The sequence below is a fragment of the Cervus elaphus genome, chromosome 33 (genome assembly GCF_910594005.1).
Source record: "Cervus elaphus chromosome 33, mCerEla1.1, whole genome shotgun sequence".
Lineage (NCBI taxonomy): Eukaryota > Metazoa > Chordata > Mammalia > Artiodactyla > Cervidae > Cervus > Cervus elaphus.
This window is the reverse complement of record NC_057847.1, coordinates 63,241,547-63,256,785: the sequence shown is the minus strand read 5'-3', so window position 1 is coordinate 63,256,785 and position 15,239 is coordinate 63,241,547. Positions and strand designations below refer to the sequence as shown.

The following is a 15,239-nucleotide window of genomic DNA, read 5'->3' as shown; positions in this document are numbered from 1 at the left end:
ACAAATGCCCATCAACAGATGATTGGTTTAAGATGCGTCATACACAAACACATACACACAATAGGATACCTTGTGTACTCAAGAATGTTCACAGCTTCTATGGGACATATTCTCTTTTTAAGAATGAAGGAAAATTCTCCCATTTTTGAGCCATTCTTTTATGTCAGTTCTATAGAATTGCATGCAACTTTACAAATATTTTTAAAAGATATTGTTTTGTAAATATTTAATATCCTGCTAATTTGATTTTGAATTGTAAATGTCAAGTGTTCTGTTTTGGGGGCTTTTATGTTTTATTATACTTTGTTAAAATGCAAAAATTATACATTTTTAGAATGTTTTTATGAGTAAATTTAATGTACTGTAAAAAAAATTTTTTTAATGAAAAAAAAGAATGAAATAATGTCATTGGCAGCAACATGAATGAACCTAGAGATGATCATACTAAGTGAAGTAACTCTGACAGAGAAAGACAAATATCAAATGATATCACTTATAGGTGGTGTGTGTATATAAGGTTTCCACTTATGTAATAAATGGAAACTAAGGCACACAGAAGTTAAGTGACTTCCCAAGATCCCCAATTAGTGGTAGAGAAAGGATTTGAATCAGGCAGACCAGCACCAGAGTCCTTGCTGTTAGTATTCGGCCCTACTAATTCTTTACATTGCCTCTTGACAAGGTCTGTGTGATACATGTTGGGAACACTTGACAAAATATAGTTGATTTGGAAAAAGAAAGTTGTTGGGCTTGTTTGTCTCTTTGTTTGCTTTTGTTTTGCCCATTAGCTGAGTATTTACCAAGTATCAGAACTGGGCTAAGCTCGCTCTCATACGATATCTGTCACTTAATGCCGACAACCTATGAAGTAAGTAATACACTAATCTGTGTATGTGGATCTAAGGCCCATAGCAGTTCCATAACATGCTTGTGGTTACCAAACGGGAAAGGGGGTGGAGAGGAATAAACTAGGAGTATGGCGTAATTTTCACAGATATAAACTACTATACATAAAATAGATAAACAAAAGGTCCTACTGTACAGCACAGGGAACTATATTCAATATCTTATAATAACCTATAATGGAAAATAATATGAAAAAACCACATAACTGAATCACTCTGCAGTACATCTGAGACGAACTCAAATACTGTAAACCAACTATTCTTCAATAAAAACCCCAAACAACAACAAAAATCCAATAAAATAAAGGTGCTTCCTCCAGCCAGATCTTAAAAAAAAAGGCCAAGATTATAACACACTAAATAATAACAGAATCCCAAGTTCATAGTGATATTTTTTAAAAAGGAGGAAATGAGCTTTTCTCTACAGAAAAATGCCAGCTAATGAAGAAGCAATGATGGAATTCAAAAAATCACGATTTCAAAACTGCTTCAGGCAAAGATCAATGAATGCTAAAACCGCAGCATCAAAGGTTTTGGGAACAGTAATGGTCACATGATCTCAAAGTATCACACCATAGATTACGTACTAATTGTAAAGAGAAAAGGGTACCTTTATAAATTTGTCTTATTTTGGAGAAGCTAGTTTCTCTTCATGTTTTGTCTGTTCAGGCCAGTCTCCTCTGATGCTCACATTGTTTGCCTATTTTTTCTGCTAGCTTGTTTGTTTTACTAACTGAATTGTATAAAGTTATATACTTTGAACACTGTAATGCAAAATATCTTTACTGAGTATGAGACTTGTGTATGTCACTTTTTGTGGCAAATTTAATATATCTTTCCCTACCCTCAGGGTCTCAGAGATAGTCTCCCATAGTTTCTCCTGAAGGCAAGAATTCTACTTGGCTTGTTTTTCTAAGGAGTTGAACAGTGAGCACTGATATATTACTGTTGAAAAATACAAACCACTCTTGCAGCCTCCTTATATCAGAGTCATCCTTTAGTTCTCAGAACTTTTCCACCTTTACATGGAGACTCCTTTCAGTAGCATGAGCAATTAAAAATTGCTACTTAAAACAATATATGATAAAGTCATAGTTTCATGGTATTAAAAAAAAACAGAAAAGAATATAATCTTACATGAGTGAACAACATTTCATCCCTGAGCTCTTCAGACCTTTCATTTGGAGTCCAAGCTTCAGCAAACTGCAGGAAATCCCATTTTTCCTTATCACCCTCCTCGGCCTGAAGCTTTTCCTTCCTCCCGTTCAGCGTGCTCCCTGTAACCTGAGCCTGTGAAATGGAAAAGCGCACAGATTTTACCGCAGGTCGCCTCCCAGCTGACATTTACTAAGCAGTAACCTGGTTTTGCATTTAAGTCACAAGCAATCCAATAAAGAATATCTTATTTTTTCAACATATCACGGGCTTTAGCGATCAAGAATCACTCAAGGTTCAAGAATCCTTTTGAGAATGTGTATGTTCTCAGCTTACAAAAAGGACTTGGGATTAGAAAATGTTTTCTTTCCTTACTAGCTCATCCTCCGCTGGCCTCTAAAATGGTAGAGAAGGACTTGGAAGACAATAGGAACACATGTAAATTCAAGTCCCTCTCTTATTACCAAGGACAGCAGGTAAAGTATTACCAACTGAAGCCTTTACTGGACTTGGTCTCTATCAACATCAACATCTTAGTGTACATATATATGCTTCGCCTGAAAACACCAAAACTCAGCCTCTTAACTCACACAAGCTATGGATAATCACGAGTACGCTGGTAACCTGGTTTAAATTCAAGCTTTACCTTACGATTCAACATTCCCCACATAAGGGTGTCTAGAGTCCCATTTGCAATAAGGTAGTGAATGTTCACAGAACTGCACTGTCCAATCCGGTGAGCACGGTCTTCCGCTTGTTTTATGTGTCCAGGGTCCCAGTACAACTCCGCAAACACAACGTGAGTTGCAGCAGTAAATGTCAAACCCTAAGAAAAATAAAGGGAAGAAAAAAAGTGAAAAGTGAAAGTGTTAGACGCTCCGTTGTGTCTGACTCTTTGAGACTCCCTGGGCTGTAGCCTGCCAGGTTCCTCTGTCCATAGAGTTCCCCAGGCAAGAATACTAGAGTGAGTAGCCATTCCCTTCTCCAGAGGATCTTCCTGACACAAGGATCAAACCTGGTCTCCTGCAGTGCAGTCAGATTCTTTACTGTCTGAGCCGCCAGGGAAGCCCAAAGTGAAGAAACTGAGATGCAAATGAACTGAGAATTTAACACAGAACCATGTATAATAAAGTCTTTCTGAGTATGTTCACCGGACAAGAGAACACAGAAGGACTTAAAAACAAATCAGTCTTTCATTTTAAGTCAAATTAAGAAAATTTAATTCAGGTAAATGAAGACCGCTTACTGCAAATTAGTCAGGTGAACTACAAAGAACATGTTTAAAAGGTATTTTAGTATTTCTAAAGTCAGTCTGAAGAATGTATATATAAACAAAATTGCTTTATCCTCTGATGTATACTGGGTTCACATTACCATTGGAAAATCTAATAAAATACATTACAAATGAGAATATAATTCTAACACATGGTATCCATAGCAACTAGGCAGAGAGCAATGACATCTTCTATTCATTTAATTCATTCTGTTTTATAAAGCAAGAAAATCATGTCTACAGTCAAAGCCTTTTCTATCTATGGAATTTCTCATGTTGCATCCCAAAGACTCTGATGTTTACTGATTTGTATCTTGATGTATACAATACAGTTGCATTTTTGTGCAACTGTATTTTATATCAGTTTGAAACAGTATGACATTAAAAGTATTAACTAGGTCTTGTTTTATAACTAATATATGAAATTATGCAAGTCTCTTCAAACTGTGTTAAAAAGTGCATGACTTTAAAGTGGGTAGGTCAAGCGAAATGTGGATCATGCTTATGTTATTGCCACACAGTTGTGGGTGGTATTACGTGGTCAATAGAAACACCTCCCGTACTGTGGGAGTGTCATCTAATCCATGGCTGTTGCTCACATGCCCTGGAACTTCTGCGAGTGACTTTCATGACTGCTGTGCTGCTTTGATGTTATGTTAACTTAAAGTATTTTAATATCACATAACAACATCATATTAGCATTCATTAAACAGTGGCACTCATTCTCAAGCTGAAGATCAACCACTTTGGAACAGAACTTAGAAGTAATAAAAGCATGGACAGAGTCAAATAAACACCATGTTAAACTGTGCTGCTATTTAGGATTTGAAATGCTGCAGAATATCAGAGATAATGCAAAAAAATTAAGTAGCATTTAAAGTAAAAAGTATCATAAAAGTGTAAAAAGTATCGTGTGACCATACAAGAAAAAAGGGGAAATACGTTGCCAAGATCAAATCACTCAAAGATGCTATTAATACTAAACTACAATGGAAGATTCAGAAACCTCCAGGACAAAGCCCTTTCTACTTTCCTTCATTCTGATGAAGATTTTATTAATAGTATTCAAGGGTATTAAGTTTTGAATTATACAAGGCCTTCAGGAATACAGCCTTGAATAGAATGTGAGTGCCTTGTACAATCTTAATTTCAGAAAGTCTTTTATCAGGTCACTCCCAGACTCTCCTGCTCAGATTCTTCCTACTTATCTTCTCCCAAGCTATTGGTACTCCATTTCAGCTCTTTTTGATAATATTTTCTATGGCTGAAATATTCTAACAGATATAAAACTCAGACTACTAGAAATTTAATCCAACATGAAAGTTTGATTAGAACTCCTAGTGAGTTCTAGAACTTCTTCATCTTCATGGATTCTCTCTACATAGACAATTTTATATATATCAATTAACTCACTAAAAGGAGAACTCTGGCCCTGGTCCAGATTCCAGAATCCACAGAAATTGCCAGATTTGCCATATACCAAGTTGGATATTTAACAACAATACGCTCAATTACTTTTCCCTCTGTTAAATATCCTGGCTTAGATATTTACATCAAAATATCCTAGAATGCTCGTAGGAAAAATGTTCATAAGTATCCCCTTTTACAGTGGGTAGTACAGACCAATATCTATTTTTTTCTTACTCCTTTGTAACATAATACTTGATTGACCAATAAAGGCTACTGTTTCCAGTTTCATTTGAAGACAGTTGTGGTCCTGGGAATAACTGCAGGCCAGTGAGATGTAGCATGCCTTTCTCCATTCAGCTTCCTGGATCATAGATATGAACCCTAGCAGAACTCTTAGATAAGAGATACCTGCTAGGAGTGGTAACCAGCCTTGGACTGTCTGTATCCAAGAGTAAAATTTTGTATACTTAAATCATTGTTAATTTGGATTTTCATTTACTTGTAGCCAAACCTAACTCTAAGGAACAAACCAAGGGCATTCCACAAAAATTTCAGAAAGACAGGAGAGTTCTTTTTTCCTCAGGCCACCTTGCCTCACAGACTCTGATGAAAACAACCAAGACAGCTAAGTGCTGTAAGAAAGGGAAGACAAAATGCTATACAAAAGATGATGGGAAAGCGTTATAATGAAATTAACTTTATTCTTGCAGGAAATTCTTTACTTGAAAATTTAGGAAGTTTATAATCAGAGGTGTTGAGGTCTCCTTCTGTTACACTTTCTAGCACTCTCCAAGGTGGAATGAGTATTTATCACACCAGATGGGAAGTTATAGTTAAGGTTAATGGCCTTTTTATTATCTCAACATTTCATTATCAAATTCAGATGTGAAACTTCTTACCTGACCAGCAGCCTGAATGCTGAGGATAGCTACACGAGTCTCAGGATCCTTTTGAAACTGATTAACCAGATGTATTCTTTCTGAAGATGGAACACTTCCATCTATCCTGATGTAACGAGTCTACCAACAACAACAAGGGAAATGGCAAAATTAGGACAAGCTCCTATGTACCCATCTTATCATATACATGTTACAGCTTATTTTTATGTTCACACAATAAAACAGAAACTGGTGAGAATGATAGGTTAGTAAAAGACTCTTAATCAGATTTCTTAATACCTGCTTATAAAAATTTCCTATTTTTAAATATTTTAAGATACTTGAGAGTGGTATCTATGTCTAATTCATCTTCATACCATCAATACCAAGTGTGATGTCACAGATATAACAGGAGTTCCATAATCATACCTGGATTATTGTCTTCAGTAATATTCTAGGTAAAATGATATGCAAACTTTTAAAAGATGGATCAGACTAATTTTAAAGTTACAGGACCACTAATTCCAAAGTGAAAATAAAGTCAGACATGTGAGAAAAAGTGGATTCAGCCCACGTATTTGGGATTTAGGGAGAGTAGTCCTGAAATGTTGCAACATTAACAGGGAAAACATCTTTTTCAAAGTAGTATTTGAGTCATCAATATTTTTCCCATTATTAAATTTAAAAGAAATATATGATTCGGTCATCTCCACTGAGGTAGGAACCAAGAAATCCAAACACATTTTTAAAAAAGAAGGAAATACTAAGTACTAAATTGAACCGTGCCGTATTTTAAGAACAATATGAGTTTAGAAAATATGAGCAGTCAGTGTACGTCAGAATTGTTTTTAAAAACTTATTACTCAAATTTGTAAAAACACACATAAGCCCTGAATTTCAAACTGTCTTATTTTTATATGCACTTTTATGGAAAATATTGCCTTAAATACTTGAGACACAGTTTTATAAGGGAACCATCAAATTAATGATTTAATAGAATGTCCCTTATCAACTTTCTATGTCTTCATAAACAGATATAAATTGACCAGTGATCCATCAACAGAGACTATAAAATCTTCTGAGGGTCTTTCTAAAGAAAACATACTGTCAGGCAAAGGAGAGTTTGGGAGAAATTAACCTGCAACACCATGACTACCTACATTTTTAACTCTCGGTGGCATTAAACGCAATTCTAAACACCAGTAAAGTGGGAGTGGGAAGAAGAGACACACTTGGGATAGATTCCAATAGTTTTAAGGTGTAACGGAATCAGAATTAACAATCAAATATTGTTCAATCATTTAAAAATTATTTCTAAGGCTAATTAATTCTTCCTCAAAGGATCTATCACAGATACTATATGGTAATGAGAAAGCATCCCTTTAATATATAGCACTTTACTATGTTATATTATTATAAATCCATCTATGAAGGAAAGACTAGAATTATTTCTTTGGTAATGTTAATGACTAATTAGCAAATACTTGAAAAAAGTACACAAAGTTTTAAAAAACATGGCTTTATTCCTCCCTTTAAAAAAAAGCTACCTGCACCAGCAAGAGGTTCTGATATTACATGGATATTAAGCTCTTATAATTTGTCAGGAACTTCCTCTGGCTGACCCGGAGCATCTCAAGAAGGCCTTGGCACTGACAGAGGGGCGACACGTTTAAACTTGGAAAGAAAAACGGCAGATGCTGTTCTGATAGTGCTGCTGGGGAACAAGGCGGACCCAAAGGCTGTGAAGTCAGCAGGTTTCATGGTGTTTACCTGGGCGTATGTTTCCGACTTGCCCACACTAAATCTTAATAAAATATTCTATAAAGTAGGCTGCCTAGATGTTTAAAAAGTATGACTGCAGCTGGGTAACAAAACTGTCTAAATTTATTCTTCCTTTCCCCTCAAAATCACCCACGGTCTAGGCCACCATGTGGGTAAACAATTTTAACTGCCTATACCAATCTCAAATGGTATATCCAATAACAGAAACAAAATTCGCATGATAGCCTATCAAGGCAGCATAGTTTAATCCATCCATCCAATTTGATCAGTGGAATATTATGACTGGTATAAAAGGGAAATATTAGTAGTATATTATCAACACAATGGAAATATAATATTAGCGTATGTGTGCGTGCTCAGTCGTGACCAACTCTGTGACCTCATGGACTGTAGCCCACCAGGCTCCTCTGTCCACGGAACTTTCTAGGCAAGAATACTGGAGTAGGTTGCCATTTCCTACTGGGATCTCTCCAACACAGGGATCAAACCTGTGTCTCTTGCGTCTCTCGCATTGGCAGGAGGATTCTTTACCACTGTGCCCCCTGTTGATCCCAATATTAGTATAATTTTAAAAATATATACATTTGTATAATTTGCAATAAAATATGTAATAGTAATTTATAGATATACATCCCATAATCTGAAGAAGGCAAAAAAAAAACCCCACCCCAATTATAAAAACTACAATTGATGTTTAGGATATAAAAACTGCATCCTAAGTAGTGTTTTATAAATAAATGGTAACCTACCTTGTTTTCTATAACTGCTTCTGTGCAAGCTTGGAGCATGCTTAAATGGTGAGCAAAAACCAGAAATTTAAGTGAATCATTCTGAAGCATCATCTTAATATAATCCTTTACAGCACCTGCCTAAATATAAAAAGTTAAACCTCATTAATGTCATAAAAATGTTTATAAGAAATCATGCCACTTTAACAAAGCAAGAAAAGCCTGAAAATCAGTAAACTTCCATGAACTTTAACTGTTTTGTCCTCAAGGCAGCCTATAGTAGAAGCCCACACCTAAAGCAACACGCGAAAGAAGAGGAACATGAGAGGGGAGAAAACTGAGAAGTAAAATAAGAACAGGATAAGAATTTAGATGGAAAAAAAAAACAAGATAGGGAAGGAGTCTCAAAGCAAAGTGGGTAGTCAAGTAAGCCGTGGTGAGGAAGCAGTTGGTGGTTTTGTTCAGAAAGTAATTTTCAAAAAAAAAAAAGCTCATATAGAGGAGTAAGTGGAATAGAGTGAAGGAGAAAATTGAAGATAAAAAGTCAAACAAATGGCATTTTGTGTGTGTGGGAGAGAAACTGAAAAAGAATAAGAAAACTGAGCTGAAGTTTAAGGGTTAAGGAAAGTGGTTTTTTCATTTCTTTTTAACTAAGAAACTAAGGTAGATTTATAAAAAGGCTGTTAAAGGTGTAGAAAGACGGAGAAAAATGAGAAATCAGGGGACTGTGCTTGCCTCCAGGATGGAGCAGGCTGCAGGAGAGGCTGGAGTGATGGGATTAAGAGCTCAGTCGGGAGGTGAGAGAGAACAGGGAGACAAAGAAATCGTGAAGCAGAAGGGAGAAAAATCATGAAAGCTCATACTGAATAGGCTTTTCTTAGCTAGCTAGAGGCCAGGTTATTACCTGTTAAGCATAAGAAATCAATATGAGATGAATTAAATAGGAGTTAAATTTAAAATGGATAGCAAGAATTAAATTTAAAACACGAATACAGTATCCCTTAACTGTTAAAAAAAATTAGACATTTTGGGAAAAGATAGCAGGCTGAATATATTTAACCTCCACTCCACAGTGCTATATTTAAATGATAGAAAAATGTATAGAGAAAAAGAGGTTGGAGAGGGATCAATAGCAACAAAACTTTGCAAGTGAAAAAGCAGACAGACGCCTGGTAACTGATTAGCCAATCTGACAGTTCTTAAACTGCCAGTATGGAGTGTTGAGAAGTACCTGGTTTAAAAAGGCGTGATCACAAAAGGATCAGGAAATGTCACCTCTGGAAGTGAGGATAGGGATGTGGCTAAAATAGGAGGACTGTTTGAAAAAATGTTTAAGTAGCTGAATATGTGCTGTGCTGATCCATAGCCTTTCTCTACCCATTCCACTTAAGTGGTGACCTCCCAATTCATCCTGGAAGAAAACTACAAATTTGTTTTCTGGAGAGGGCAAAACAGAGGTTATCCAGATAGAGGAATCCTACAATGATGGTAGGTCATCCTGCAAAAATCAAGGGGATTAGATGTAAGTTACATAACAAATGGTGAGCTCTGACCCTCTCTCTCCACTTTTTTTTATTCCCTAGGGTCCCCAAACAGAGACTTAGGCAAGAGAGAAGAATCACGTAAAATGATTATTTTCAGGAAAACCAGACCAGTAAAAAAAGACTAAAGATACTGATATTGGGGCTCCTCAACAAGACATCCCAATCAGATCACTCAATTATTATCCTTCAGTAAACATGGAAACTCTACATATCCATGAAGAGTTCCTAGTTAGCGTTTAAAGTCTTGTAAATAAAAGCAAGCAAACAAACAAAAAAACCCACCAGACATTTGTGGAAAGCAACATGAATAGATCAACAATGCAGAGAGAGAAAAAAACCAAACTAGAACAACAGGATACTACAAAAAAAAAAAAAAAGAGTAGGGGGAGTGGGGCAGAATTCTCTTGGAAATTAAAACTATAACAGCAGAAGTGAAAAATCTACTGGTTACTAAGCTGAGGAAATCTTCCAGGAAGTAGATGGAAATATAAAATAATAATAGAGAAAATATAAAATATAATTAGAGAACCAGATGATGAAAACAATATGTGAATAATAAAAGTTCTAGAAAACAACACAGAAAAAAATGGAAATGATAATTTAAAAAAAAAAGAATATTTTACAGAACTTAAAACTGGAAGTTTCCAAAATGCAAACTGGAAAATGCCCAATGAAGAGCCTTCATAATGGATGAAAATGGACCCAGGGCAAGGTTCATAATCATGAAATGTTAGGACAATGGGAACAAAGAAAGAACTCTACAAGTTTCTAGAGAGGGAACAGATTTCACAGAAGCAAAACAGAATAAAAAATCTGAATGGCATCGCCTATCCCAACATTGATACTGAATGAGAGAAAATGATTTCTAACTAACAATTCCTATTCAGCCAAATTAAAAATCAGATATAAAACTACAACAAAGGCATTTTCAGATATGCAGAGTTTCAAACAATTTACTGCCAATGTACCCTTTCTTGGGAGGCTACTGGAAAATGTACAGCAAAACAAGGGAATAAAAAAACAAAGAAAATTATATATATTTGAAAAAGAAGTAATTCAGCACAAGAGAGAAATAAATAAAAATCCCCGATGAGAGTTTCACAGCAAACCTAAAGAAAAACTGTCCAGACTGCAGCTGATCAAATGCTACAGGAGAAATTTTGTTAAGTGGATAAAATTGACGCCATGCTAACATTTAAAGATATTGAGAAGAGACTGGACAACTGAGGTAAAGTTTGAGGATGAGTTAGTGAGAAATGAGTCATAAAAGAAAAAAACATATCATAGTATACTGTGTTGTTCATCTGTAAATATTATAAACATGGTTCTAATAATGTACAGGTTGAATATTGATCAAGCTAAAATTAGTATAAATTTACATAAAATTAGTAAAACTGTAACTTTCTATCTCTTCATCCATTTCTATCTATTGATCCATTAATCTATCAATTTGTCTATCTCCCTATCTATCACTGTTTGAAGAATGGGAACAGGGGAAAGGTCTGGGCGTGCGGGTGGGGCTGAAGACTGAAAGAGCTAAAATTTTTATTTTAGATAGAATTTTATCTTCCATATAGAGAAACCAATTGATGACACCTAAAATTACAAAGCAAGCAGTAATACAAACCAAGAAGCAAGATAAACCCATTGCTGAGGGATCTAAGTAAATCCCTCAAAATCAGCTACAAGAAAAGACCATGGTTGCCTCCAGAGAATAAATTTAGGGGACTGTTATTTTTTTTTCAAAATTTCTATTTCTCCTCATTAAATTATGATCATACGTAGCTTTGATAATAATTTAAACATTTTAAAATAGGAAATACTTTGGAACATTTTAAAACTGAAAACTACCAATTTAAAATTCACGCGTATGACTATCAAGTCACAAGACTGATTCTCTCCAAGCTACATTTTGTTCGTCTAAGTTTTCTAAAGACTAAAAATTCACACAATGAGACTGGCGGCTGTTAAGAACTTTAGCCTTGGATTTCAGTGCCTCAGAAAGTGGAAATGAAGCCCTCTCAAAATAAGGAGCTATAAATTCCAGATATGTTGCCATGGTAACCGAACCACTTTAATAAACCGCATGTTTGCCTAAAGAGCTATATTTACTGTGATAAGCCTTTCAAAAAGTACATGTCAAGTTGGAGTATTTTTAAGGTACATTCATTTACCAAGCACTGCAGACTTACAGACTAAATAATCACTGCACCCCTAGTCTCAGATGCATTCCCCACTTCTTCACAAGCAAGCTGTTTCTACCAGAGTCTCCTCCACTCCCATCACCCCCTCCTCAGTACAACCAGAAACTGCTGGTGCCAAAGCTCAAGCCCCTTTCCATCTCTTCCTCCCAATCACAGGTTCAGAAAAGCTTATAGTTAATATTATAAGTTCAATTATATAAAGTTCAATGGGCTAAACAGTCTCTTGGGACTAACCTGTTGGCTATCATTGTGATGTTGCTTCTGAGGAGAAAATGTGTTTGCAGAACCAAAAAATCTACACAGCAAAGGGACTTTGGGATTGTCTTAGGTTCTTAGGTTGGGGACTGCACAGGTTTGCATTTTAAAATGAACTATACATGCATTTTCCCTGTTCTGATTCTAGTCTGATTAAAAGCCACTGCAATGTCACATTTTAAGTTATCTGAATAGAAGTTTGCTTTTGAAGTATCTTAAGTGCATATTATATAGGAACAGCAGGTCCTGTTAACAATCAGTGTTTTGGTCACACCAGTTCAGGTTTTACAGAAACTGTAGTGCTCACAATTTCATTTTACTAAAATTGGTCTGTTACTAATGTGTCTGTGAGCCAAAGTTCTAATTTAAATAATTAATGAAGACTACACACTCTGTCTCATTTAAGGAAATGCAGAAATAATGAGAATATGTTGTACGATTTATTTCTTAAATTTTTTTTTCAGTGAACAGGTACACATCATACTTTTTGAAGTAAAAGCAAAGAAAAACCTACATTGCATTAAAGACCTGAGGAAAGTTACTTTAAGTTGTCAGTCTTTAAACAAATAATAAGAGGGGAAAAGAGCAAAAAAACACCAAACTTGAGCTATGACAAAGACTTTCTCCTTGACCAAACTTCAGTTACATTCCTCTTAGCCCTTTTCTTAACTAGGCCTCAATTTCGGCCTTCCAAGTCTCTCTTGCCCTTTCCAGGTCCAATTTTAGCAAGAATCCTGCTAAGTCAATTTATCAAGAATGCCCCCACTCTTGATACCTGATTAACTCTTGATATCTGATCAAGTTCCTAATCCTCACTATTTACAGCTAATTTCTTGGCCTTCTTTTTGCAAGAATTCTGTTTTGACCTTGGTTTTGATCTGATAAATGCACACATCCCTGCTGCAAGAAAGTCTAGAATTACCAGTTATTTAACCAAGTAGAAGAGTGAGTGACCAAAGGAAGCATAACTGATTTAATGAGCAATCCATAGTTTCACTGTACCAGCCTGTGCACTTAGACATGCATAATTTAATCTTTGAGACAAGCATGTGCTGCTAGCAGGAGCAACCAGTTTAGCAAAATCTCCCTACCCTTGATGTCTCCTCTTAGTAATTTTCTGACCACCGACCCCTTTACCCTGCTTGTTGGCTATAAATCCCCAGATCTCTCTGCTGTGTTCAGAGCTGAGTGATCTCTTTCCTCAGTTGCAATAGAGTTGACTCCTATTGCAAACTCTACTGAGATAAAGTCAACTTCTTGAATAAAGTCTTCCTTACTGTTTTAACAAGTATCAGAATAACTTTTTCTTTAGCACCTATAACTTGTAGCTAAGGGAGCATGAGCTAAAAGAAGCTCCTCCTTAAGTTTTGAAGTCTTCAACCCCAGATTAAATGGCAAATCTGTTTAGATATCTGGTGTGTGTGTGTTCAGTCATGTCCAACTCTTTGTAACCCGATGGACTGCAGCCTGCCAGGTTTCTCTGTCCATGGAATTTTCCAGGCAAGAATACTGGAGTGGGTTGTCATTTCCTGCTCCAGAGGAGTCTTCTTGACCAGGGATCAAACCCATGTCTCTTGTGTCTCCTGCACTGTCAGGCAGATTCTTTACCAGTGCACCACCAGGCACATGATTTAAGGACAACTCTTCAAGCTTTATTAATCAAGAAGAGGTGAACTGTGATTGGTCTAAGCAAGTCTAGTACTTTCATCCCCAGTGATTCTGACTTATAGGGAAAATAGGAAGTCTGCTGGAGGCTTCAAAATCAAAAACAAAAAAAATGCTCACTGACAAATGGACGTTACGGAAAATTTCCTTGCTTTGGATGTTATGACCTGGACTTGACACCAGGGCTTCCCTGGTAGCTCAGCTGGTAAAGAATCCGCCTGCAATGCGGGAGACCCCTGTTAGATTCTTGGGTCAGAAGTTCCCCTGGAGAAGGGATAGGGTACCCACTCCAGGATTCTTGGGCTTCCCTGGTGGCTCAGATGGTTAAAGAATCTGAATGCAATGCAGGAGACCTGGGTTCAATCCCTGGGTTAGGAAGCTCCCCTGGAGGAGGGCAAGGCAACCCACTCCAGTATTCTTGTCTGGAGAATCCCCATGGACAGAGGAGCCTGGCAGGCTACAGTCCATGGGGTCGCAAAGAGTCAGACATGACTGAGCGACTAAACACAGCACAGCACACTGCAGCAATTACCCTGGGGCTACTATGGAAGCTGTTGAGAAAAGTGGTGAACTAGGGCAGCCAGAGTAGAAAGAAGAACCCAGATGCTTTAAAAAAAACAAAAACAACCCTTTACTGAGATACGATTCACACACCATAAGACTCACCCATTTAAAGCATACAATTCAACAGTTTTTAGAACATTTAGAGTTGTGTATCCTTCACAATTTCAGAATATTTTCATTTCCCTAAAATCTTTCATCTCTTAGCAATCACTCCACCTCCACTGCAGGCCCCTGTATCAACCTAGCTCTAGACAAACACTAATTTACTTTCTGTCTCTATGGACTGGACTATTTTGACATTTCATACAAATGGAATCACACAATGTGTGGTCCTTTGTGACTGACTTATTAGCATAATGCTTTCAATCCATGTTGTAGCATTTTTCAGCGTTTAACTTCTTTTCTTATTGCCAAGTAACATTCCACTGCGAGGACATACCACATTTTACTTGTCCATTCATCAGTTGATAGCCTCTCTGACTCTTGTTTTTATTCATTTATCTATTTCACCCTATAATGTTTCTTACTGATTTGTAAATTTATGATAGTTAATTTGTCTTTTATCCTTTAAAATGATTTTAAATGAGGAAAGGAAAGTAGTAAGTAAAAGAGAACATTGCTTATTTACCCCTCTAAGATCCCTAGTGGCTCAGATGGTAAAGAATCTGCCTGCAATGTGGGAGACCTGGGTTCAATCCCTGGGTTGGGAAGATCCCTTGATAAGGGAATGGCTATCTAGTCCAGTACTCTGGCCTGGAGAATTCCATGAGTCCATGGGGTCACAAAGAATCAGACATGCCTGAGTGACTTTCACTTCACTTCACCTGCCCTGTACACCACCACAAAGAAAGGCTAGGAATTTGTCTTCTGCTCTCC

General features: G+C 36.6%; 1 protein-coding gene across 6 annotated transcripts in view; it reads right to left on the bottom strand.

Annotated features, from left to right (window-relative positions):
- Positions 1 to 15,239, bottom strand: part of ZRANB3 (zinc finger RANBP2-type containing 3) — a 278,640-nt gene that overhangs the window by 56,007 nt on the left and 207,394 nt on the right. For all 6 annotated transcript variants that reach the window (XM_043894549.1, XM_043894548.1, XM_043894550.1 and 3 more), the window contains 4 exons: positions 8,153 to 8,272; positions 5,643 to 5,762; positions 2,707 to 2,886; positions 2,043 to 2,195 (listed from right to left, as the gene is read on the bottom strand). In XM_043894549.1, coding sequence (XP_043750484.1) covers positions 2,043 to 2,195; positions 2,707 to 2,886; positions 5,643 to 5,762; positions 8,153 to 8,272 — 573 coding nt within the window. The remainder of the gene's footprint in view (positions 1 to 2,042; positions 2,196 to 2,706; positions 2,887 to 5,642; positions 5,763 to 8,152; positions 8,273 to 15,239) is intronic.